General features: G+C 45.0%; 1 protein-coding gene across 1 annotated transcript in view; it reads right to left on the reverse strand.

Annotated features, from left to right (window-relative positions):
* The window catches only part of LOC121532969 (KICSTOR complex protein SZT2), a 119,354-nt gene that overhangs the window by 55,684 nt on the left and 39,800 nt on the right, over nt 1–23,870 (reverse strand). The window contains exons 29-49 of the mRNA XM_045205815.1: nt 23,369–23,543; nt 23,159–23,251; nt 21,078–21,150; nt 20,372–20,674; nt 19,926–20,064; nt 17,714–17,830; nt 16,292–16,361; nt 15,958–16,143; nt 15,435–15,710; nt 13,307–13,721; nt 12,416–12,490; nt 12,242–12,270; nt 11,785–11,880; nt 8,859–8,979; nt 7,142–7,294; nt 6,225–6,327; nt 5,897–6,014; nt 5,461–5,548; nt 4,239–4,357; nt 3,837–4,001; nt 1,920–2,004 (exon numbers count right to left, since the gene is read on the reverse strand). Of these exons, the coding sequence (XP_045061750.1) occupies nt 1,920–2,004; nt 3,837–4,001; nt 4,239–4,357; nt 5,461–5,548; nt 5,897–6,014; nt 6,225–6,327; nt 7,142–7,294; nt 8,859–8,979; nt 11,785–11,880; nt 12,242–12,270; nt 12,416–12,490; nt 13,307–13,721; nt 15,435–15,710; nt 15,958–16,143; nt 16,292–16,361; nt 17,714–17,830; nt 19,926–20,064; nt 20,372–20,674; nt 21,078–21,150; nt 23,159–23,251; nt 23,369–23,543 (2,999 nt within the window). The remainder of the gene's footprint in view (nt 1–1,919; nt 2,005–3,836; nt 4,002–4,238; nt 4,358–5,460; nt 5,549–5,896; nt 6,015–6,224; nt 6,328–7,141; nt 7,295–8,858; nt 8,980–11,784; nt 11,881–12,241; nt 12,271–12,415; nt 12,491–13,306; nt 13,722–15,434; nt 15,711–15,957; nt 16,144–16,291; nt 16,362–17,713; nt 17,831–19,925; nt 20,065–20,371; nt 20,675–21,077; nt 21,151–23,158; nt 23,252–23,368; nt 23,544–23,870) is intronic.

A 23,870-nucleotide genomic window follows, 5' to 3' on the forward strand; every position in this document is an offset into this window, starting at 1 on the left:
GGTCAGAGGATTTCAGATTCCCAGCTGTTTTTGCAACCCTATCTCTAATTGATCTACCAATTAAACTCCAATGTCCAGGAGACCCTCTGCTGGGCCTCCACTAGCTCTGGTCTAGGGCGTTAGTGAGGCTTGAAGGAAGGCTCAGCATTAACGATCCGCACTTATGCCCTGGACCAGAGCTAGCCTGGCACTCCACTCTTTTACTTTATCCTTTATCCATGGACATTGCTACTATTTTAGCACATACAGTGTAGCTCAGTTGGTAGAGCATGGCGCTTGCAACGCCAGGGTTGTGGGTTCGTTTCCCACGGGGGGCCAGTATGAAAATGTATGCACTCACTAACTGTAAGTCGCTCTGGATAAGAGCGTCTGCTAAATTACAAAAATGTAAATGTAATGAGTTATAATAGGAGTTATTTGTCACAGGGCCTTTGTGCACAGCTATTAGTAAGAGGAAAATGTCTCTGTCTGCATTCTGCAATAAAACTGTCTATTAGCTCTCTGAGATGGAATCACTGAAGCAGTCCTTGGTATTCAAGCACAGTAGACATGTGTATTTTAGGCTCTGAGTTTTTGACAAGATTAATGTGGCAAACATTAGAAAACAGTTTCTTAATTAGCTGGCAGTGGAATAGAACAGTGCAAGACTAAAAACTGCTCTAACTGCCTGAGCAGCAGTCTGCACCTGACATAATTATCTCACGCCGGGCAGGGATCAACTAATATCAAATACCTTAAGCACCTTGTTGTGCAACTCTTCAAATTAATGAGATGAAGTCAGAGCTTCCCTTCGCAGCAATTAAAAAGTAGTTAGACTGCATGGGAAATGAATGCAAGGCCTGGTTTGTGTTCGTCCCAAATGGCACCCTATTCCCTTTATAGTGCACTAGTTTTGATGGACTCTGGTCGAAAGTAGTGCACTTTATAGGAAATAGGTTGACATTTGGGACGTACACTGGAGAGAAAAAAGCCTCTTGAACGAACATCAGCCTTGGTACTTTGATTCTGACACTACAGAAAGAGGTCAGTTTAAGTGAAATATCAGCAACTATTAAATTCCACCGGTTTTTAAACATGATTTATAACAACAGGAATGCGGTGGGGATAATATAGGTAGAAAATGTAATTCATTATACTGTAGCTGTCAACACACTATATAAGGAACAGGATAACTATCTTACTATAGGCTAATCATAACTGGAGTATTGTCTTACTATAGGCTAATCATAACTGGAGTATTGTCTTACTATAGGCTAATCATAACTGGAGTATTGTCTTACTATAGGCTAATCATAACTGGAGTATTGTCTTACTATAGGCGAATCATAACTGGAGTATTGTCTTACTATAGGCTAATCATAACTGGAGTATTGTCTTACTATAGGCTAATCATAACTGACAGGAGAACATATCACACACACACGTGACAATAGTATGTGCTGCCTGTCAACAGATAAATAATATCTGATCCTCGAACAGAGTAATGCAAAACACAACAGGTGATCATTCTTATTCAGACTAGTTTTTTGCAAGCCAAGTTACCACGACACACCAACACACACTGCATATGGAAGCTGGAGAGTCTGACTGTCCAGTCACCTTTGGAGAATGACTGTAGCAGTAACCAGAGAAATGAACATTCTGTACCCCTAGCATCTTAGCAGAACAGGATAAATCAGCTTAGTGTTTATTAGTATTGCAAGGCAAGGCAGTGATCATTTGCTGTGCATTTATTTAATGTGGTGGGAGGTAGAAATAGGGAAAGAGGCTGTCAGCACAACACGTGATATCCCTCCCCCTAAGTCAGCAGCTTAAAAAAACATGTGCACACACTGAAAACATGGAGAGTGAGAGAGAGACGTGTGTGCAGGAATAGCTGACATGAGAGAACGAGAAAGAGAGAGAGAAAACGTCATTACCTTTACCTCCGGTCCCCTGGCCCCCAGGCTTATTGTAGAGGTAGATATCAGAGTCAGGAAGCTCACTGCTCTGATTGAAGTAGTGCTGAGAGAGAGAGACACACACACAGACACACACACATACAGAGAGAGAGAGAGAGAAAGAGAGACACACACACAGAGAGAGAGAGAGAGAGAGAGAGAGAGAGAGAGAGAGAGAGAGACACACACACACAGAGAGAGAGAGAGAGAGAGAGAGAGAGAGAGAGAGAGAGAGAGAGAGAGAGAGAGAGAGAGAGAGAGAGAGAGAGAGAGAGAGAGAGAGAGAGAGAGAGAGAGAGAGAGAGAGAGAGAGAAAGAGAGACACACACACAGAGAGAGAGAGAGAGAGAGAGAGAGAGAGAGAGAGAGAGAGAGAGAGAGAGAGAGAGAGAGAGAGAGAGAGAGAGAGAGAGAGAGAGAGAGAGAGAGAGAGAGACACACAGACACACACACATACAGAGAGAGAGAGAGAGAAAGAGAGACACACACACAGAGAGAGAGAGAGAGAGAGAGAGAGAGAGAGAGAGAGAGAGAGAGAGAGACACACACACACACACAGAGAGAGAGAGAGAGAGAGAGAGAGAGAGAGAGAGAGAGAGAGAGAGAGAGAGAGAGAGAGAGAGAGAGAGAGAGAGAGAGAGAGAGAGAGAGAGAGAGAGAGAGAGAGAGAGAGAGAGAGAGAGAGAGAGAGAGAGAGAGAGAGAGAGAAAGAGAGACACACACACAGAGAGAGAGAGAGAGAGAGAGAGAGAGAGAGAGAGAGAGAGAGAGAGAGAGAGAGAGAGAGAGAGAGAGAGAGAGAGACAGAGAGAGAGAGAGAGAGACAAAGAGAGAAAGAGAGACACACAGACAGAGTGAGATAGAGAGAAAGAGAGACACACACAGACAGAGAGAGAGAGAGAGAGAGAGAGAGAGAGAGAGAGAGAGAGAGAGAGAGAGAGAGAGAGACACACAGAGAGAGAGAGAGAGACAAAGAGAGAAAGAGAGACACACAGACAGAGTGAGATAGAGAGAAAGAGAGACACACACAGAAGAGTGAGAGAGAGACAGAGAGCGAAAGAGAGAGAGAGACACACACACAGACAGACAGAGAGAGAGAGACAGAGAGAGAGAGAGAGAAAGATAATTAGCCCCAACGACAAAACAAAAGAGAAGGAAGAAGTCAGCACATTTTGGGGAGAGCTGATTTCATACATCAAAATGAAACTTGTCTAAGTAAATAGGGAACTGAATGTCACACTTGAATAATTTGAATGGTCCTCTTCTACCATCCTTTAAACTGACAGATACATCTCTGTAAAACAATACTTTTTCACCTAGTAGCTACAGTACTGCCATAAACTGTAGGTCAGACCATTCCGATATGAGTCTAAAGCTGCATCCTAAGGCAATCTTAGACACTGTGCTGTGAGTAATGTTACCCTGCATTCGGACACTTGCACCAAAACATTTCCAGTCGCACTTATTACAGCGGCGGAATCTGCGTTGACTACCATGGCAAACGGGCATTCCTATTCCGGCCAAATCTATTTTCTCTGAATCTGGTAACGTGTTCTGCTTTGCCCAGCCAACCCGAGCCCACCAGAAAATGTTGGAGGGACAGAAGTCGGTTTAGATTGAGGTGGGACATTATATACACACCTTCACTTCTGGATTTTGCCCCTACTGTCTGTAGGCTTGGCTGTAGCCTTCCTTGTGGTAGTGTTTGATGTAGCTGTCTGTGTACTAGTGCAGTGTAGTATACTAGTGGTGTAGCCTACCTTGAAGTGGTGTTCTACGTAGCTGTCTGTGTACTAGTGTAGTATAGTATACTAGTGGTGTAGCCTACCTTGAAGTGGTGTTCTACGTAGCTGTCTGTGTACTAGTGTAGTATAGTATACTAGTGGTGTAGCCTACCTTGAAGTGGTGTTCTACGTAGCTGTCTGTGTACTTGGGGATGTGGAGGAAGATCAGCAGGTTCTGCCTGAGGTAGTGGGCCACAGCATGGGTCCAGGGAATGAAGCACTGCGGTAGAGTAAACTCCATCACCTCAGTGGCTGGAGAGCCTGACGGCTGGATAAACTGAGGGGAGAACATCAACACATAATCAACCACCATGTCTCTCCCATTCCTACTAAATACTGTGTAATGCTACGTGGTCTTTCCACGAGAGATTCAGAACCACATCGCATGTGTACAAGTCAACTCTACTTCTGGGGTTGGAAGTAGCTAGATTTGAACTAGCCCCTCCCCACCACAGAATGACCCAAACTTGATTCATCAAAGGAATAAGTGACGCTAATGCACCAAATCATTTACCTCCACGTCAGCGGGGGTGAGTTTGCAGTTCCTGCCCAGCATGATGGTGATGATGTCCAGGGTTGTCTCATCCAGACGCTTCTTCAGAACCTTCACCAGCTCATCTGTGATCTCCGGACCTGTGTTGCAGACCAGGCAGAGGCAGGGGTCAGGAGAATAGACCTCAAACCATGGCTCTTTTCCAATTGCCCCCCAAAAAACCCATCCTCTCCTCACCTCCTCTGCTTCATCGCTCTGACCAGGTGAAAGCCAGCCTAATGATGAGCGTCCACCATACTGTTTTCACCTGTCAAGTCTTTTTCCCATCAGTGCAGATGATGGGGAGGAGATGAGGAGAGGTCAGATTTTAAAGCCTGTCACCCTGGCCTCAGACCTGACTCGGCTGCCTCTTTTCATCTCTACAACAGCTGCTTCTTTAAAGGGATACTTCGGGATTTTGGCAATGAGGCCCTTTATCTACTTCCCCAGCGTCATATGAACTTGTGGGTCTCTGCGTGCAGTTTGAAGCGCTAGCGCATGCTAGAAGATACCCATAGACTTCCAGTCATTTCGCTAACGCTAGTTAGCATTGGCTCGCGAAACTACCGCTAACTTCCTTCATTCTGGACACTGAGACATACAAATGGTATCTGGAGCCTTAGAAACAAACGTTGCATAGAAACACATACACACACTTCAAGAAATGTTCAACTCTCTGTAAACAAAGGAATTCATAAATAAAGAAGTTGAGCTGTATGAACAGTTGTGGGGGAGAGAAAAAATACTTGGGAAGATTTTAATAAGTCACTCTTGTTGTTGAAGCTCAGAAAGACTTTCAGAGAGAAACAGCTGACGTCATAGATGAAGCCTGGGCAGAGCTAGATGGAGCAAGATCAACAGTGCCATCTAGCACGCTGTTAGAGGTACTGCAGCACAGCGTACAGAATGTTCACACTATTTGCAACCCACAATTAATATATTTTACTCTTAAGTTTGTCAGGAGGACAGTAGTGTGGGCACATTTATCTCAGAGTGGGAATGCACTGAGAGGTGACACAGAGGTGCACTGAGAGGTTTCTTAGTCCTAACTTCAGTCTTTAACTCCAGCCTCAGCCCTTTCCTTCAGTCAATCTCTCATTATGCTACCTCTGCTCACAATCCATACACTGCAGGATTCTGTCCCAATGTTCCCCGAGCCCCCTGAGCCCCTCTCTTCCCCTCTCTCTCCAAATCCCTGTCTTACCAGCACTTCCCACTCCATGCACCAGCAACAGGATGTGTTTGTCCACCTGTCCCACTGGCCGAGCACCTTCCAGAAATGACCGGGAGCCCTGTTGACGGACGGAGTAAAACACAGACACACGCACGCACGCACAGAAAGACACACACGCAGACACACGTCAGACCACTGCAGATATTTGACAGTAACAACCCACAATCCTCTCTAACCCAAGGGCAGGTTACCACAGTTCCGGGAACAGCAGATAAATCATGTAGTGGTGACACCACTTCAGAGCCCTCATGGTTTCTCAGGGCCACAGCTGCCTACACTTCAATAGAGAAATCCACTATGAGCTACTGTATATTGGGATCCTCAGAGTATAGAGCCCTAATGGTTCTTCAGGGCCACAGTTTCTTGTTGACCAATAGAGAAACCCTCTGTAAGTGTGCTACTGTACCGTGAGGTCCTCAGAGAAGAGGGGCTCCTGGCTCCGGGCGAGGCCGACACAGCGAGACATGGGGCGCAGGTTGCCATCCAGGTCAGAGTACTTCCCTGTTTGTGACGTCTCAGAAAGTCTGGGAAGAAGAGAGATCATGGGAATATGTTGGGGGTGAGGGAACTTTAAGATGCATAATCAAGAATTGGCATGCTCAACTCAATTCTTTCAACAAGTCTTTGGGTGCAGGGTTGGATGCAGCAGAGATAAGTGCCTATGAAGAGGTGGGACTGTTCTACAATGAGAGGGGAGGCAGTGGCGTAAGAATAAGGGGGGCACCAGGGCTAACCGGAGGTAGAAGACTGATTTGGTGGTGCGCTCCTGATAGACAAACATGCTCTTCCTGTTAACCACACACATGGCGTTGAGCACTGACAGCAGAGCCTGGATAGCTGGGATATGGAGAGGAGAAGAGAGTCTTTCAACACAAATAAAGTTACTGAGCAAACCATCTCAATTATACTGACACTGATTGTATTGAATCCATCATATTAAAATGATAAGTATTTTAAAAAGGACCAACGCAGCAGTTGTTATCTCAATTTCAAATTATTTGTGGGTAACAATTAAGTACTGTGATTTTCTTCCAATTAAAATGGTCAAAAAGAAACAAAAATAGCTTCTTAGCAAAAAGCAATTTCTCAAGCAAAAATATTGCTAGGACTGTGTAGGAGTGGCCTGAGTTAAGGGCCTAATTGGAGGAGCGTAATGGGAGGGATATGTAACCTGAAAACTAACTGTTATTGGCAGAGAGGAGGGCAAACTCTCTTCGTTATTAGTCTATTAACTTATATCGCCTGGTGACGTCACCAGGCCGTCCAAAACCCCCACCCATGCAAACAGGCTGAAATTTCAGGAGGTATTTTCAAACAGTTCTTACACTAAAAGGGCATTATCAACATTTTTACAATTTCACAGTATTATTCCAACCTCATAGTGTGGAAATATAAATAAAACACAGAAAAATCATGTTTTTGACCACACTGCTCCTTTAAGTAAAGGAACTCATTAATTTTCCTATTCATCATCATTTCCACATAATTGTCATATGTATAGTAATTTTGGCATATTTAAAGTACAATTCAGGATCAACATGTTATTGTTAATGGTCATGAAGACATTACGTCTTACTCTGTCAGTGGTCTTTATTTCTCTGCATGCCCAAACACATTTTTGTTCTATATTTTGCGAGTGGCACTGACTTACCCCTGGACACACCCATGTTGGGTCCCATCTTGAGGCGAGGGTGGATGTGGATGACAGTGCTCCACACCACCTCACAGGCAAAGTGACCTGGGATGAACTGCATGGTGGCAGCAAGGTAGTCCCGCGGCTGGTAGGTCTCCTCTGCATTGTAATCTGCTGGTGGGTGGAGAAGAGGGGAGCGAGCGAGCGAGCGAGAGAGAGAGAGAGAGAGATAAAATAATTTACAACCACAACTGCAGAGGAGAGAGGGAGGACGCATTTCAGTGTGACGCCAGCCAGGAAAAGAAACAGCACAATTTGTTCTGGGAGCCTCTTCCCTTCCCCAGTAACATTATGTTATTGCACTGCAGTCACAAACAACAAGCCCTCTCTGATGTCTATACCCTCTACAGGATCCAATTCATTTACACACACTGGAGCAAAACAATCAGCGATATTAGGAAATTACAGTTGGTAATTCTGGCTTAACGGCTGCCATAAAATATAAAGTTAATCTAATGAGCGTTCCCACTGCTCCCCTCTCCAAGCATACTTCACTGGCCTGTCACTGATGCTCTTCCCTGTAACCTTGCGTACGTTAGAGAGAGAGAGAGTGTGAGTGAGTTTCCTTCTCCTTGGCCCTGTATTGATTGTGCTCCATTATCACTGCGACAGTTTGGAGCTCACAGGGCCAAGAAAGTGCAATGCATTATTAACTTGTGTACTGTACAATGACAAACTTGGTGCCATCAAGGGCATACATATGATGCACATTAAGTTTATGGTGTTTGCAAAAATTTATTGGAGAGCCCTTCTAAAGCAGGGATGGGAAATCATTTTGGCTCGAGGGCCATATCGGGATAAACAAAATTCAGCGGGCCTCCCGAGTGGCGCAGCAGTCTAAGGCATTGCATCGCAGTGCTTTGGGGGGTCACTACAGACCTGGGTTCCATCCCAGGCTGTGTCACAACCGGCCGTGACCGAAAGTCCCATAGGGCGGCGCACAATTGGCCCAGCGTTGTCCGGGGGAGGGGGAGGGTTTGGCCGGGGGGGCTTTACTTGGCTCATCGTGCTCTAGTGACTCTTTGTGGCGGGCCGGGCGCCTGCAGGCTGACCTCGGTTGTCAGTTGACACATTGGTGCGGCTGGCTTCCGGGTTAAGCGGGCGGGTGTTACGGAGCGCGGATTGGCGGGTCATGTTTCGGAGGACGCATGACTCGACCTTCGTCTCTCCCGAGCCCGTTGGGGAGTTGCAGCGATGAGACAAGATCGAAATTGGATATGACGAAATTGGGGAGAAAAAGGGGGGTACAAGTATTTTAGGGGCAATTTGCAGGCCAGACAAATACAGTTATTTGTAAATATATAGATCCATTATAATTTCTACATACTTTAAATCTAGTTTAGACGTTCAAGAGTGGCCTGGTGTTTTTTAAAAACCCAAAATATATTTAAAAAATTTACTCAAACTTCCTGTGTGCCAGATTGAATGGCTAGTGGACCGGATCCGGCCCGTGGGCCATATGTTGCCCACCCCTGTCCTAAAGAAAGTTAGACCAAATTTCTAAATGACATTTGTTTCCTTACCATAATATTTTTTTTGGGGGGGAGGGTGAACTATGTATGTGTGTGTTGGTGAGTGTTGACTAACTAACTGACTGTCAGAGTTGGCAAGTGTGTCTGTAGCATGTGTATAAGTGTGTGCAGATAATAGTGATCGTGAGTGTTGACTGACTAACCGTCAGAGTTTGCCAGTCTCAGTCTGTGCAGGGACTCGTTCTTCCAGATATCCTCTTCACTCTCTGCCACCAGGAGAGAGTTACACACGTGGCTGTCATTAAGGTCTTGGAGTAGCAGACACTGTGGAGAAACAGAGCAGAGAGGAGAGACAGAGGAGAGGAGAGATAGATAGAGGAGAGACAGATAGAGGAGAGAGTTCGTGCCTGTTCGAATATCCACACTAGCATACTACTTAGAATGTGATTGCTTTGTTATAAGTGGTATGCTACTGTGGACATTTGAATAGCTTTAGAGGTTGAACAGCGCCAACTAGACAGAGAGAGGGAGGTCTAATGGCTAGGACTGCACTTTATTGTTGCTATATACAGTGGGGGAAAAAAGTATTTAGTCAGCCACCAATTGTGCAAGTTCTCCCACTTAAAAAGATGAGAGAGGCTTATAATTTTCATCATAGGTACACGTCAACTATGACAGACAAATTGAGAAAAGAAAATCCAGAAAATCACATTGTAGGATTTTTTATGAATTTATTTGCAAATTATGGTGGAAAATAAGTATTTGGTCACCTACAAACAAGCAAGATTTCTGGCTCTCACAGACATGTAACTTCTTCTTTTAAGAGGCTCCTCTGTCCTCCACTCGTTACCTGTATTAATGGCACCTGTTTGAACTTGTTATCAGTATAAAAGACACCTGTCCACAACCTCAAACAGTCACACTCCAAACTCCACTATGGCCAAGACCAAAGAGCTGTCAAAGGACACCAGAAACAAAATTGTAGACCTGCACCAGGCTGGGAAGACTGAATCTGCAATAGGTAAGCAGCTTGGTTTGAAGAAATCAACTGTGGGAGCAATTATTAGGAAATGGAAGACATACAAGACCACTGATAATCTCCCTCGATCTGGGGCTCCACGCAAGATCTCACCCCGTGGGGTCAAAATTATCACAAGAACAGTGAGCAAAAATCCCAGAACCACACGGGGGGACCTAGTGAATGACCTGTAGAGAGCTGGGACCAAAGTAACAAAGCCTACCATCAGTAACACACTACGCCGCCAGGGACTCAAATCCTGCAGTGCCAGACGTGTCCCCCTGCTTAAGCCAGTACATGTCCAGGCCCGTCTGAAGTTTGATAGAGTGCATTTGGATGATCCAGAAGAGGATTGGGAGAATGTCATATGGTCAGATGAAACCAAAATAGAACTTTTTGGTAAAAACTCAACTCGTCGTGTTTGGAGGACAAAGAATGCTGAGTTGCATCCAAAGAACACCATACCTACTGTGAAGCATGGGGGTGGAAACATCATGCTTTGGGGCTGTTTTTCTGCAAAGGGACCAGGACGACTGATCCGTGTAAAGGAAAGAATGAATGGGGCCATGTATCGTGAGATTTTGAGTGAAAACCTCCTTCCATCAGCAAGGGCATTGAAGATGAAACGTGGCTGGGTCTTTCAGCATGACAATGATCCCAAACACACCGCCCGGGCAACGAAGGAGTGGCTTCGTAAGAAGCATTTCAAGGTCCTGGAGTGGCCTAGCCATCTCCAGATCTCAACCCCATAGAAAATCTTTGGAGGGAGTTGAAAGTCCGTGTTGCCCAGCGACAGCCCCAAAACATCACTGCTCTAGAGGAGATCTGCATGCAGGAATGGGCCAAAATACCAGCAACAGTGTGTGAAAACCTTGTGAGACTTACAGAAAACGTTTAACCTGTGTCATTGCCAACAATGGGTATATAACAAAGTATTGAGAGACTTTTGTTATTGAACAAATACTTATTTTCCACCATAATTTGCAAATAAATTCATTACAAATCCTACAATGTGATTTTCTGGATTTTTTTTCTCATTTTGTCTGTCATAGTTGACGTGTACCTATGATGAAAATTACAGGCCTCTCTCAACTTTTGAAGTGGGAGAACTTGCACAATTGGTGGCTGACTAAATACTTTTTTCCCCCCACTGTAATAGGGTGTCCAATCAAAAATAATTTTTTGACCAATGGGTAAAATACTATGTTAATTTTGAGAATCCTCTAAGAAAGCCAATGGTGCAAACCTCATGTCTCTATCATAATCAGTTCAAAAGTTATTGGTGGTTTTACCCTTGTAGGATGGCCAGAATTAGGGTGACTAAATCAATGGAGGTCAAAGAAAAAAAAGATGTTCAAAAATCTGAAAAATTGCATCGCATCATCTAGGTGGATTCTCTGCAAGAATTAAGGCTGCATGGCTAGCTGACAGGCTCACTTTCCCATTGAACTCGTCATCTTTCTTCTCGAATCAACAGGACATAAAACAATAGAGGTAAGATGTAAGATGTATATTGATTTCCAGACATGACATGTAGTATTTTCATATTTTAGTATACGCTTTTCATATTAAGTTGAAAGATTTCTCACAAAAACAAATGTATCTCTGAAATGTCAACGGAGCACTGAGCTTATACCAAGCTTTTTATTTACATTTTTATTTTATTTTATTCAGCTTGTGTCATGCTAATTTAGCTTTTTGCGACCCACGGAAACAACTTTGAAGACGACCACCACAAGATGTAAAATCCTCAAAAGTTTTTAAGAGAAACCTGCACTGCTATGTCAACCGAGTTTGGTGTTTATTATCAGATGCATTAGGTTATGAAATCCGATAATGATATGTTAGAGAAAGACGAACGATTCAGAACATGAATAATCATATTTGTCTTGGTAAAATGTATTTGATAACATAAGGAAGTAAAATTTCATCACCAAAGCACGTTTTCACCCACTCTGGGCAGAATGGGTGGACACTCTATATATAAGCATTAAAATGGCAGAAATGTCTTCATGGGTGAGAGTGTAACCTACCTTTTTCGAACAATTGAAACGTTTTTATTAAGGTCAAACAAACAGAGGATCACAATCACATAAAGGAGTGTAACCTACCTGATTGACTATACGGCAGATCTCCCCAATCTTCCTCACCACCATCTGATGCAACCGTAAGTACTCTGGCACCTCCTCTTCTTCCTCCCCCCCCCCCTACTCCGTCCTCCTTCCCTTCGTTGAAGCTCCTGTAAACAATATTCCATGACGAATATATATATCTTACAGGTCTCTTTTACTAAATAGATTTTTATCTCAATGAGAATAACCTGTATAAATAAATTATGGAATCATTATGTAACAATCGTGTCATGTAAGATGGCACACTGAACATTCTAAATGGCTGAAGGTGAGCAGCAGTTATGATCTGGATCAGTGTCCTCTCTAAGCCCCTCCCCTCTCTCACCTGGAGTGGGAGTACACCTCTACTCTGTCCTGGTGGATCTTACCGATGAGCCAGAAGTCAGGCACCAGGGGGGACTGGGACTCTTGTTCTTCCATAGTGGGGCTCTCACACTCTTGAGTCACTGCTGCCACCATCATAACCTACAAATATACAGGTACAAATGTTTTATTAGCTTTCATTAGCAGCATCATCATCATCATGATTGTCACCACCATCGGTATTATTATCATCATTGTGATAAAGATCATCACTATCATCATCATCACTATAATGTCCATCTCTTACCCAGCATGTCAGAGTCCAGGCTGCCTTGACTGGAGACCACACTCTGTACTCTGCTGGGCCTCAGCTTCCCACTACCTGAGGAGGAGACAGGTTTTACAGTTTTACACCACAACAAATTCACCTGAGGTAGCAGACATTCATCTCCAGAAGCCCACTATCTTAGACTGTCAGAGACATGACTAAGACCCTCAGGGCTTTCTCCTCCTCCCTCCGCCTCTACTCTGGAAGGCCCTCGGAGTCTCCCCACCTCAGTGTTGGAACACGTACCCTAGAGAGAAGAGAGTGGGGGGGGGTCATCTCAAGTAATATTATGTCTGTCAGCTCAGCCTGTTGATTTGGGAATGGAGAGGGAGAGGGAAAAAACAGCCTTAGGGGTAGACACGTGGTAAAGCTGCCAGCTCAGCCAACAGACTTAAGAGACTGCCGAAGATTCACTCACTCACACACTCCTCATTGGTGTGTCAGTATCTGTCACACAGCCAGCCTCGTAAGAGACACTCCACACAGACACACACATATACACATATATACACACTTACACACACAGTCAAAGAGCTGATGATCACTGAAATAGTAATCTCTCCTCTGCAGGGAGATATGGCAGGTCACAGCATGGTTCCATTAAAACACAGTATGGGCAAACATACAGGACTGTAGGAAGCCACCATGTGAATGGTTTCTGTAATTATGTATCATTAGTTTCTGTCATTCTACACCACAGGTTTGTATTCAGTATCACACCGTTGCAAAACAGCGAGCCTCCCTGTTGCACTTTGTTTAAAAAAAAAATCCTCCCTACTGAACACCACCCAGCAGTGTAGCTGTAACATCTCAATACTAAAGGTCCTAGATGTTGTCTGGGTCTGGGCTCTGGGGGACAGGAACACTCACTGTGGGTGGTGGACTGCACCGACTCGGCCAGGCTGACTGTGGAGGGGGTCTTGGGGGACGTGGTGTATTCTGAGGAGCGGTCGGTGCTGGTGCTGGGCTGGAGTTGAGGGGTGGTGAGCTGGCCTCGATCCCCCATGGCCGTGAAGGAGGAGCCTACAGAGCTCAGCTGAGGTCCCATCACCTCTCCTCCTCTGCCTACAGAGCTCAGTCGGGGTCGGCCGGTGGAGGCACCAACAGAACTCACCCGTGGTCTATCCCCCGCCGCTGTGGAGGTGGCACCGACTGAGCTCAACCGAGGTCTGGGGCCCTCTTCTGAATCAGCCCGGGTGGGTTTGGCTGGAGGGTTGCTGGGGTCCTGGGCTGGGTCACTACCAGATTCACTAAGAGCCCCGACGGCAGGCGTCTTCTCTTCTCCCTGCACATTGAGGGAAAGAAGGTAACATATATAATAATGAATTCAGTTCAAACTCATACACATTCATCCATCCATTCATTAAATCATACAAATTGCATTTATTCAAAAATAAAACATTAAAAAGATAGGAAACCTTAATCCAGCTCGAAAGACCATAAAAGAGGATGCATGGAAATAAACTAAACTCAGCAAAAAAAGAAACGTCCCCTCACTGTCAACTGCGTTTATTTTCAGCAAACTTAACATGTGTAAATATTTCTATGAACATACCAAGATTCAACAACTGAGAGATAAACTGAACAAGTTCCACAGACTTGTGACTAACAGAAATTGAATAATGTGTCCCTGAACAAAGGGGGAGTCAAAATCAAAAGTAACAGTCAGTATCTGGTGTTGCCACCAGCTGCATTAAGTACTGCAGTGCATCTCCTCCTCATGGACTGCACCAGATTTGCCAGTTCTTCCTGTGAGATGTTACCCCACTCTTCCACCAAGGCACCTGCAAGTTCCCAGACATTTCTGGGGGGAATGGCCCTAGACCTCACCCTCCGATCCAACAGGTCCCAGACGTGCTCAATGGGATTGAGATCCGGGCTCTTCGCTGGCCATGGCAGAACACTGACATTCCTGTCTTGCAGGAAATCACGCACAGAACGAGCAGTATGGCTGGTGGCATTGTCATGCTGGAGGGTCATGTCAGGATGAGCCTGCAGGAAGGGCACCACATGAGGGAGGAGGATGTCTTCCCTGTAACGCACAGCGTTGAGATTGCCTGCAATGACAACAAGCTCAGTCCGATGATGCTGTGACACACCGCCCCAGACCATGACGGACCCTCCACCTCCAAATCGATCCCGCTCCAGAGTACAGGCCTCGGTGTAATGCTCATTCCTTCGACGATAAACGCGAACGACTGACACGACCATCACCCCTGGCGAGACAAAACCGCGACTCATCAGTGAAGAGCACTTTTTGCCAGTCCTGTCTGGTCCAGCGACGGTGGGTTTGTGCCCATAGGCCACGTTGTTGCCGGTGATGTCTGGTGAGGACCTGCCTTACAACAGACCTATAAGCCCTCAGTCCAGCCTCTCTCAGCCTATTGCGGACAGTCTGAGCACTGATGGAGGGATTGTGCGTTCCTGGTGTAACTCAGGCAGTTGTTGTTGCCATCCTGTACCTGTCCCGCAGGTGTGATGTTCGGATGTACCGATCCTGTGCAGGTGTTGTTACACGTGGTCTGCCACTGCGAGGACGATCAGCTGTCCGTCCTGTCTCCCTGTAGCACTGTCTTAGGCGTCTCACAGTACGGACATTGCAATTTATTGCCCTGGCCACATCTGCAGTCCTCATGCCTCCTTGCAACATACCTAAGGCACGTTCATGCAGATGAGTAGGGACCCTGGGCATCTTTCTTTTGTCAGTAGAAAGGCCTCTTTAGTGTCCTACGTTTTCATAACTGTGACCTTAATTGCCTACCGTCTGTAAGCTGTTAGTGTCTTAACAACCGTTCCACAGGTGCATGTTCATTAATTGTTTATGGTTCATTGAACAAGCATGGGAAACAGTGTTTAAACCCTTTACAATGAAGATCTGTGAAGTTATTTGGATTTTTACGAATTATCTTTGAAAGACAGGGTCCTGAAAAGGGGACATTTCTTTTTTTGCTGAGTTTAGTTGGTTAGGTTGAACCTCCCCCCAAAAAGTTTGACAAACCTCACTGTCTAGCTCCACCCTCTCCACCTCTGCTTCGTGGTCAGGTCTTCTTCCTGGTGCACCATGATTGGACAGAGCCCTGGTACTGTCGTCCACATCAGCACAGTGATTGGTGGGTTGGGAGGCCTGTCCCGCCCCCTCAGTGTTAACAGTGCTCTCAGACAGCCTCTTAGCAGCCTGGATCCTCTGTGGGTGGAGTCTACTCAGAGACATGTAGTGGAAGTTGTCCTGCTCTCTGTTCAGCAGGTAACCTGAGAATGACATGCTATGGAACTCCTGTTCAGGGTAAGATTCAAGGGTTAAGGATCAGTTCCATCTCAATCCAGGAAGTAAACTGAAATTCCAATACCAATTTTCCTTATTTAAAAGCAATTGACAGAGTAGAACTTGGGTGTGCAACAAACATGCAAGGTTCCTAATGATGGGAAAAACGTATTGACCCCACTAGAAAAAACGACAGAAATTCATCTCTCATATGAAGGAAGAACAGTTGTCACACCTCCTGGTCACCCTCCCAGCCTACCTCTTTGAACTTTTCCAGGGACTGCTCAGGGCCGAAAACAAACTGCAGGGGAACGACCTCACAGTGACAGCGTGGTCGCCCGCCTGAGCGAAACACGTGATCCGCCACCTTCTGTAGCGTGGACGAGCTGATGACCCGGGAGTGACGCAGAGCTGACACGATCTCATCCTCCAGGAGCCAACGGATCTACAGCGAGAGGCAACAGGGAGAGCTGAGTGAATGGGCCTGAAATCTGTAGCTCAGTGACAGAGGAATTCCGGCTATTTAGCGGTCGACTAGCTCAAATCATATCAAGATCGAGTTCCAAGATCGAGAGTACAGAGACTGAACTTACCTCATCCATGGTGGCTAACACGGCAAGTTTATGGGGAATTGGGAGATTGGACAAAGGGTCTCCTCCAACCCTATTGAAATAAAGAAGTAATGAACTACTGTAAGGTCAGAGAAATCGTCATGCAGGCTGACAAATGTCATCATCAGCCAAACCCTCCTCAACATGCTTTAATCTACCCTTTAGATCAGTGGTCACCAACCGGTCGATTGCGATTGACTGGTCGACCTTGAAGGCATTCCTAGTCAAACACCTATCATTTCTGTAGAAAAGCCAACGATAAAGTCTGTGACAAAGGCTTGCGCTCCTTTTTTCTTATTCGTGTTGTGCTGTTGGCGGTAGGTGCCCTTGATTCAGAAGCCCTGCGCACCGGGTAAGTAAAGTGTTCCCATTTTTAAGAATTGAATTTGTCTGAAAAGACAAACTCCACCTACCCGGCGGACCGGGAGATCTGTGGCCAAATCAAGTGCGCCTACTGTACTGGCCAATCGGATAGCTCAAATCACTGTGCCTACAGAGCTTCCACGACACCGGCCACAGCAAAGTTTGATAGTAGCTTACATAAGATTTAAAACCATGACCACAGAGAGACCGTCAAAGAATACAGCAAAGAGCTGCTGTTTTTATGAGTGAGTTCACGTGAAAAATAATATTCAGCACTGTCAACACTTTATTATTAGCAGCTCATAGTGTCTATTTTAATATCAAGGAATAATTAACTTTCTCTGCTCATTGGAACAACATGAATTTGTGCATGATGCAGATGCGGTGCGACTCGAGTTTCGCCATCAGGCGGAAGAGGGTGTCCCCTTTCTCTGGTCAGCCTCACCGGAGGAAAGGAACGATAGAGCAGGGAGACTAATGCCGTGTTCAAAACAACAGGGAACTAGGAAATCTCTGACTTCCGACTTCAGTGCGTTCAAGACAACTGGGAACTCTGAAAAAAACAAGATCCGACATGGAAAAAATATTTTGAACGGTCACCCAACTCGGAATTCCAAGTCGGACCTCTGACTTTCAGACCTGAAGATCACTGACGTCATGATTTGACCTTGTTTTTTCAGAGTCCCAGTTGTCTTGAAAGCCCCATGACCATCAGTCCAGTAAAATTAAAAACTACATTATTTCCATTTATGCTCAGCTGTGCCTCGCCCAAAAAAAAGTTGTTAAATATAATATGGTCCGAGAAGAACAATATTGGCAGGCCAGGCATGTAGCCAATATGCTGTGATAATGTATTAGGCCTACTGCAAGTGATCTTGACTCAGGAAGATTTTGCCGCTTTAGATCACTCACCCGTCAACACCTACTCCTTTAGCCTGGTCCCAGATCTGTTTGTGCTGTAAAGCCAACTGACAATGGCTATACAGCACAAACAGATATAGGACCAGGCTTCTCCTCTTCTCATCCTTCCCAATTACTCACCCGTCAAACCCTACTCCTCTGAGGCTGTCCAGGTTGCCCATCACATCCTCATCAGAGCAGTAGGAGGAGGGCTGACCTGGAGAACGGTTCAGAGAGACACTGCTCTCTGACGTGTACCTGGAGAGAGTGCAGGCCGTTAGTTAACATGATCACCTTCTAGTGAAAGAAATGCAGTTTGATCAACGTATACAGCACAGGGTTATGCTCATCCACATTGCACCTTATCAATCCAATGATAATGTATCCGGTAAGAGCACCTTTGTGTGTTTGGATGAGTGATATCCTACAAGTTTAAGCTCCAAGTTCTTTTCAATTTTATTCACAAACCTAGTGAACCAAAGAGCACCTTCCCATATGAACACTAATTAATCCTAATTATTTTTGATTTTGTCATTTAACCCTTTACACTCATTGGATTTGGCCTATATGGATAGGGCTAAATTGAAATGTTTCTTACAAAATAAATATGAAAATCATATGCATTGGCATGGTAGAAATTGAAAGGGAACTGTTTGGAGATTATGTGAAAATGATTAGACCAAAACTGAGGACACATCAGTTCACCTGACACAAGACTGAATCCAAACATTATTACACTGTTGATTTTGTGCATTTTACATTTACTGTACTTTCCACTGCATTTGTTGATAACGAAATCTGAAAATACTCAGGATACATTCAGTAACATGATAAGAATATTCGTGGAAAATGTGGGGTAGGTGCAACATAAGGCCAAAAACTTAGAAGGTTTAAGTGAGAGGACTAACTGGTGGCTCCAAGTGGCCACACACCTCTCCAAAGTGGGCACAGTTCCTAAGTCATTTCAATGCACTTTTATGACTCAAAGAACAGTCTTAAACTATAAGGTGTTTTTTTGAGCTTTCCTAGTTGTGCGTTGTAGGAACTAAAGCATGCACACTTGTAGTTGTTTTCTTTGGAACACAGCCCTGCATCCCCGTCATAACAGTTACTGTTGTTGTTTACGCAATCCAAAAACGGCCCGTTATAAATCGCAATCTGGGTCAGGTGTGAATCATTTGAAAACTTGTTCTATTGCCAACATGACTAGCTAAGTTATATACGATCTTCCAGTGTTAGGCTTTCACAGTGCAATTCAGAGAAACAGATTGTAATTTTGGTGCGCATAGAAAGGAGACGTGTGCATTCAGGTGCGTGTTCCACAGCAAATGTTCTTCACAATAGACAAACATAGGCTCATTCTGTTCAGAACAACCCAGGGTATAACGCTATATCATCTTCTAACTATACATCAAACATAGTGATCATAAACGTTGACACTGTATATGACATTAGTTTTATGACATGGAAATGTGAAGTGCACATTTGGACTCATGGGCGTTTTGCTTGTTGTATGACATCAAAACAGTATTTATTATAATCCTCAACGTCTCATCTTTTGTAATGCATCGAGTCCTCTTAATTTACAACATTTCCCTCACTTGGACAACAAAACATTTGCAAAAGTTGCCTAATTAGCGGGAGGGATGGGGGCAACTTCTTGTCGCAGGCAGTGCTCAAGTTCAGAATGTCCGTCAGTCAAAACCCATACAGTGGGGCCTCCCGAGTGGCGCAGCAGTCTAAGGCAGTGCTTGAGGCGTCACTACAGACCCGGGTTCGATCCCAGGCTGTGTCGCAGCCGGCCGTGACCGGGAGACCCATGAGGCGGCGCACAATTGGCCCAGCATCGTCCAGGTTAGGGGAGGGTTTGGCCGGCCAGGATGTCCTTGTCCCATCGCGCTCTAGCGAATCCTTGTGGCAGGCCAGGCACCTGCAAGCTGATTTCGGTCGCTAGTTGTACTGTGTTTCCTCCGACACATTGGTGCGGCTGGCTTCCGGGTTAAGAGACCAGTGTGTCAAGAAGCAGTGCGGCTTGGCAGGGTCGTGTTTCAGGGGATGCATGGCTCTCGACCTTTGCCTCTGCCGAGTCCGTACGGGAGTTGCAGCGATGCGACAAGACTGTAACTACCAATTGGATATCACGAAATTGGGGAGAAAAAGGGGTAAAAGTACCATAAAAAAACAACAACAAAAAACACATACAGCGCAGAGCCTGAGCTCTGATGTTACTGTATAGCCACTGTGTTCCAATTTAGGCGCTTATCATTGGCCAAATCTGTCATTTTCAACCCTTGTACGGGTATGAGTGTAAAGGGCTATTTTCGTTCCACATAATTTTTAAGTAGGATCTAACCTGTTGTGTCTCAAGTCTGATTGCATGTCCTCTATCTCCAGGGGTAAGGTGAGGACAAAGATGTCCAGTGTGACAGACAGATTATTCAGATTCACAGCCTGCAGGGTGTCTGCATTCTCCAGACACGTGATCACCTCACCTGCAATAACACGGTCTCAACATAAACTGCAGGACATTTAATATAGACTTTTTACACCAGACCTGGGTTCAAATAGTATTTTTTGTCTTTCAAATACTTTGACCGTAGGAGTGAGCCAGCCTGTATTGCCAGATGGGAAGGGTTAGCACTTTTGGTACTAGTCCACTGGTTCCATTGTGCCAGACAAACTCAATAAAGTGCAGCTATTTCAACCCAGGTCTGATTCACATGCTGTCTATTGTCTTGAGTCTATTCTGTGAGGGCTGTGAGGGGTGCCAGGTACAGAGCAGAGGCAGTGTGTACTCACCCAGGCAGGTGGGTAGCGTGGTTATGGGCATGGATCCATGGCAGCTCTTCATGTTAACAGAGCAGGTGAGGTGGATGAACAGTGGGGGCATCTCAGGCTGTGGCCCCTCTGGCTCCAACAGGCTGTCTCCCTCTAGGATGCTGAATGAGTCCTCGTCCTGGTTCACGGTGTTGGAGTCAGACAGGGACTCATCCTCCCCCTCTCCGTCTGCCCCTAGGGATCTCCGGCCTCCAGGCCTCTCCTGGTACTCTACCTCCAGGTCTGTGTCGCTCTCTGTCACGATGCAACAGCCCGACATGTACTCTGAGGTGCACAGGTGGATTACAATTTTTACAAATAAAAATAATAATAATAGTCATTTAGCAGCCGCTCTTATCCAGAGCAACTTACAGGAGCAATTAGGGTTAAGTGCCTTGCTCAAGGGCACATCAACATATTTTTCACCTAGTCAGCTCTGGGATTCAAACCAATGACCTTTCGGTTACTGGCCCAATGCTCTTAATCGCTAGGCTACCTGCTGCCCACATAAGGGTGAGATAGTACACAGTATTATGACATAGCACACAGGATTTATGATGTATCCTTAACTACATGTACTCTGTGGTCCACAGGATGAGTATAGAGTATCTGATGTATTGTTAAGTAGATTATATTAGGTGGGGGTTACACCAAGCAATCCAAGCAACTAAAATACAAGGATCCTCACCGTCCTCTGTAGCAGGCTCAGCCTCTGATACAACCTCTTCACTAGGTTGTCTCTTCTCTTCCCCATCAGAGTCCTCATGAGGAGAACAATAAATAAAGGAGGAAGAGCACCGTGTTATTCCCAATCCAAGTTATTTAGTGCTGAACCAACGTGTCGGCACCAAGTGCTTTCTTCAGTATCCTGGAGAGTGGATACACACATACTGCAGAGACTGAGAGCAATTGATAGAAAATAACATACTAGTGTTGAACGGTATGCCGGTACCACGGTAATATCACAGTACTAAAACGTCATGATCCCAACATTTTAGAATACCGTAGTACCGTTTCATATGACACTACCACATTCTTCAGCCCTACCAATCTAAATAACCAGCTGGTGCCTGTTTATACAGTCAGTTTTGTTTATGAATTCAGTTAAATTTTTTAAGCAACAGCAACTAGTCTCTTGTATACCCCAGTCCAAAAATATCTACTTTCATGCGCATCTCATGTGTGGCAGCTGTAATCAGCCCTGCCACATCCCCTACCAGCCCTCACTTACCTGCTTCTCTCCGTCCGCTCTTCCTGCGCATCTATTCCTCAGTTTTTTAAATATAATTTGAGCCGTGATGGTGAGCGGGGATGCAGACCCTGATTAATCTTCTGTTATTACATTTGCACATTTGTTACATTGGAGCAGCGCGCAGAGCAAGAAAAAGTTGATATATTGTATAATTTCATCATCGCCTGGTATAACCATTACATTTACATTTTACATTTTTTACATTTTAGTCATTTAGCAGACGCTCCAGAGCGACTTACAGTTAGTGAGTGCATACATTTTCATACTGGCCCCCCGTGGGAAACGAACCCACAACCCTGGCGTTGCAAACGCCATGCTCTACCAACTGAACTACATCCCTGAGCACCAAGAGCACAGGCCAGTCTGAGTAGGCTTTGCAATCACAAGTCCGCTGTCGCACAGCCTCTGAGCGACATACACTGAGTGTACAAAACATGACATAGACTGACCAGGTGAATCCAGATGAAAGCTATGATCCCTTATTGATGTCACCTGTTAAATCCACTTCAATCAGTGTAGATGAAGGGGAGGAGACAAGTTAAAGAAGGATTTTGACATGGATTGAGTATGTGTGCTATTTAGAGTTTTTTTTTGTTTTTTTTTAAGTGCCTTTGAACGGGGTATGGTAGTAGGAGCCAGGCGCACAGGTTTTTTACGCTCAACAGTTTCCCGTGTGTATCAAGAATTGTCCACCACCCAAAGGACATCCAGCCAACTCAATGTTAGGAAGGTGTTCCTAATGTTTGGTATACTCAGTGTATTACCAGAGCTACCATTTCTCTTCCTGAGCGAATTGTATATAATTTCACAAACCATGTCGTGGGCTGTTTTAAACTAACCCCGGGTCGCTAATAATTGTTTTGATAACAAACAACGTTGTTCAGTCATGTTACCTAGCTAGCTAACAACCTGGTAACTTGACAGCAGGCAAATGCCAGTGTTGGTTCAGGAAAGTTTTTATTTTGGGGGGCAGGGGGGAATACTCTTTCTGGTGCTCCTTAAATTCTGTTTGGTGCCTAACTTTTTTTAAGTTGGGAGCAGTGTGTGTATGTGTTTGTGGGAAAGCGAGAGTGGTGTGCGAGTGTGTGTGTTTATGGGAGGGAGGGAGGGTTAACTGAAGAGTAAAGAAGGTTTCATGCAGTGTTTTCACAATGACATGCAGATCATTATGCATGTACAGTATATATTCCTTGCTCCCATTCCCCCAGCCAAATCACAGGTAGGTCTTCGCAAATATGAGCAAATCAGCCACTCTTTGAAGTATTCTATTATATAGTGAACAGTGTGAAGTTAATTCAATATGTGTTGTATTGAGTAGAAGTGTGAATATCAGTGACAGGTTTTTTGCATAGAAAACGGAAACAAGCGTCCGGGGGACAGAGTGAACAGGATGCTAGGCCACTCTGAATTTTTTCCCTCCATGGTATCGCGACACTACTGGGTATCACGATACTTGGCCTGGTATTGTATCATTAGTAAAATCTTGGTATCGTGACAACACTATAACATACACATACCACTTTCTTAGATGATGGTGGGCAGTAGAAGAAGTAGTGGGGATTGGAAGGCACGGTCTTGAAGTACTGAGCCCCAATTTCCATGAATTTGTCCTGTTGAATACAGGCATTAGCTATCTTTAAAACGGTTCTATAACAAGAATATCAAATTGTAACAATCCATTTCTACTTTCTTTACATTCCAACATCATCTATTCTTCGGTTGTTTACCTGTATGATTTTGTGCAGGTCAGGGTAGACCTCACACTTCTGCTGCAGGTGGAGAAGGGACAGAGGGAACTCTGGTATCCTGGTGGTCCTGGGGGTTTCATCCAGGCCGAGCTGGGAGGTGGGGGCCGGGGTCTTCCATCTGGACTCTGCCTCACTCACATCCTCCATCTCAATACTTGCAGATACAAGGTCATCATGTTTACTTATAGAGCACCATTCACTACTGGCAATCAATGGTCTGAACCCAACACGTACCAAAACAAAACAAAAATGTTTGTTTTTGTCCCAAAGGTCTTGTATGTACCCACTTTGTGGGAAATTAAGCTCTGGACCAAGGTCAGATAACATGCTCTTTCCCCATGTGTCCATGAGGATAATTTTGTAGCAGACCTGGGTCAAATATGTTTCAAATATTTTAAATACTTCAGGTGACCTTGATTTAATTTGTCAGGATAGTCCCAAAAGTGCAAACTCCAGATTGTTTGACTGATGGAATTTATTT

The sequence above is a fragment of the Coregonus clupeaformis genome, chromosome 20 (assembly GCF_020615455.1).
Source record: "Coregonus clupeaformis isolate EN_2021a chromosome 20, ASM2061545v1, whole genome shotgun sequence".
Lineage (NCBI taxonomy): Eukaryota > Metazoa > Chordata > Actinopteri > Salmoniformes > Salmonidae > Coregonus > Coregonus clupeaformis.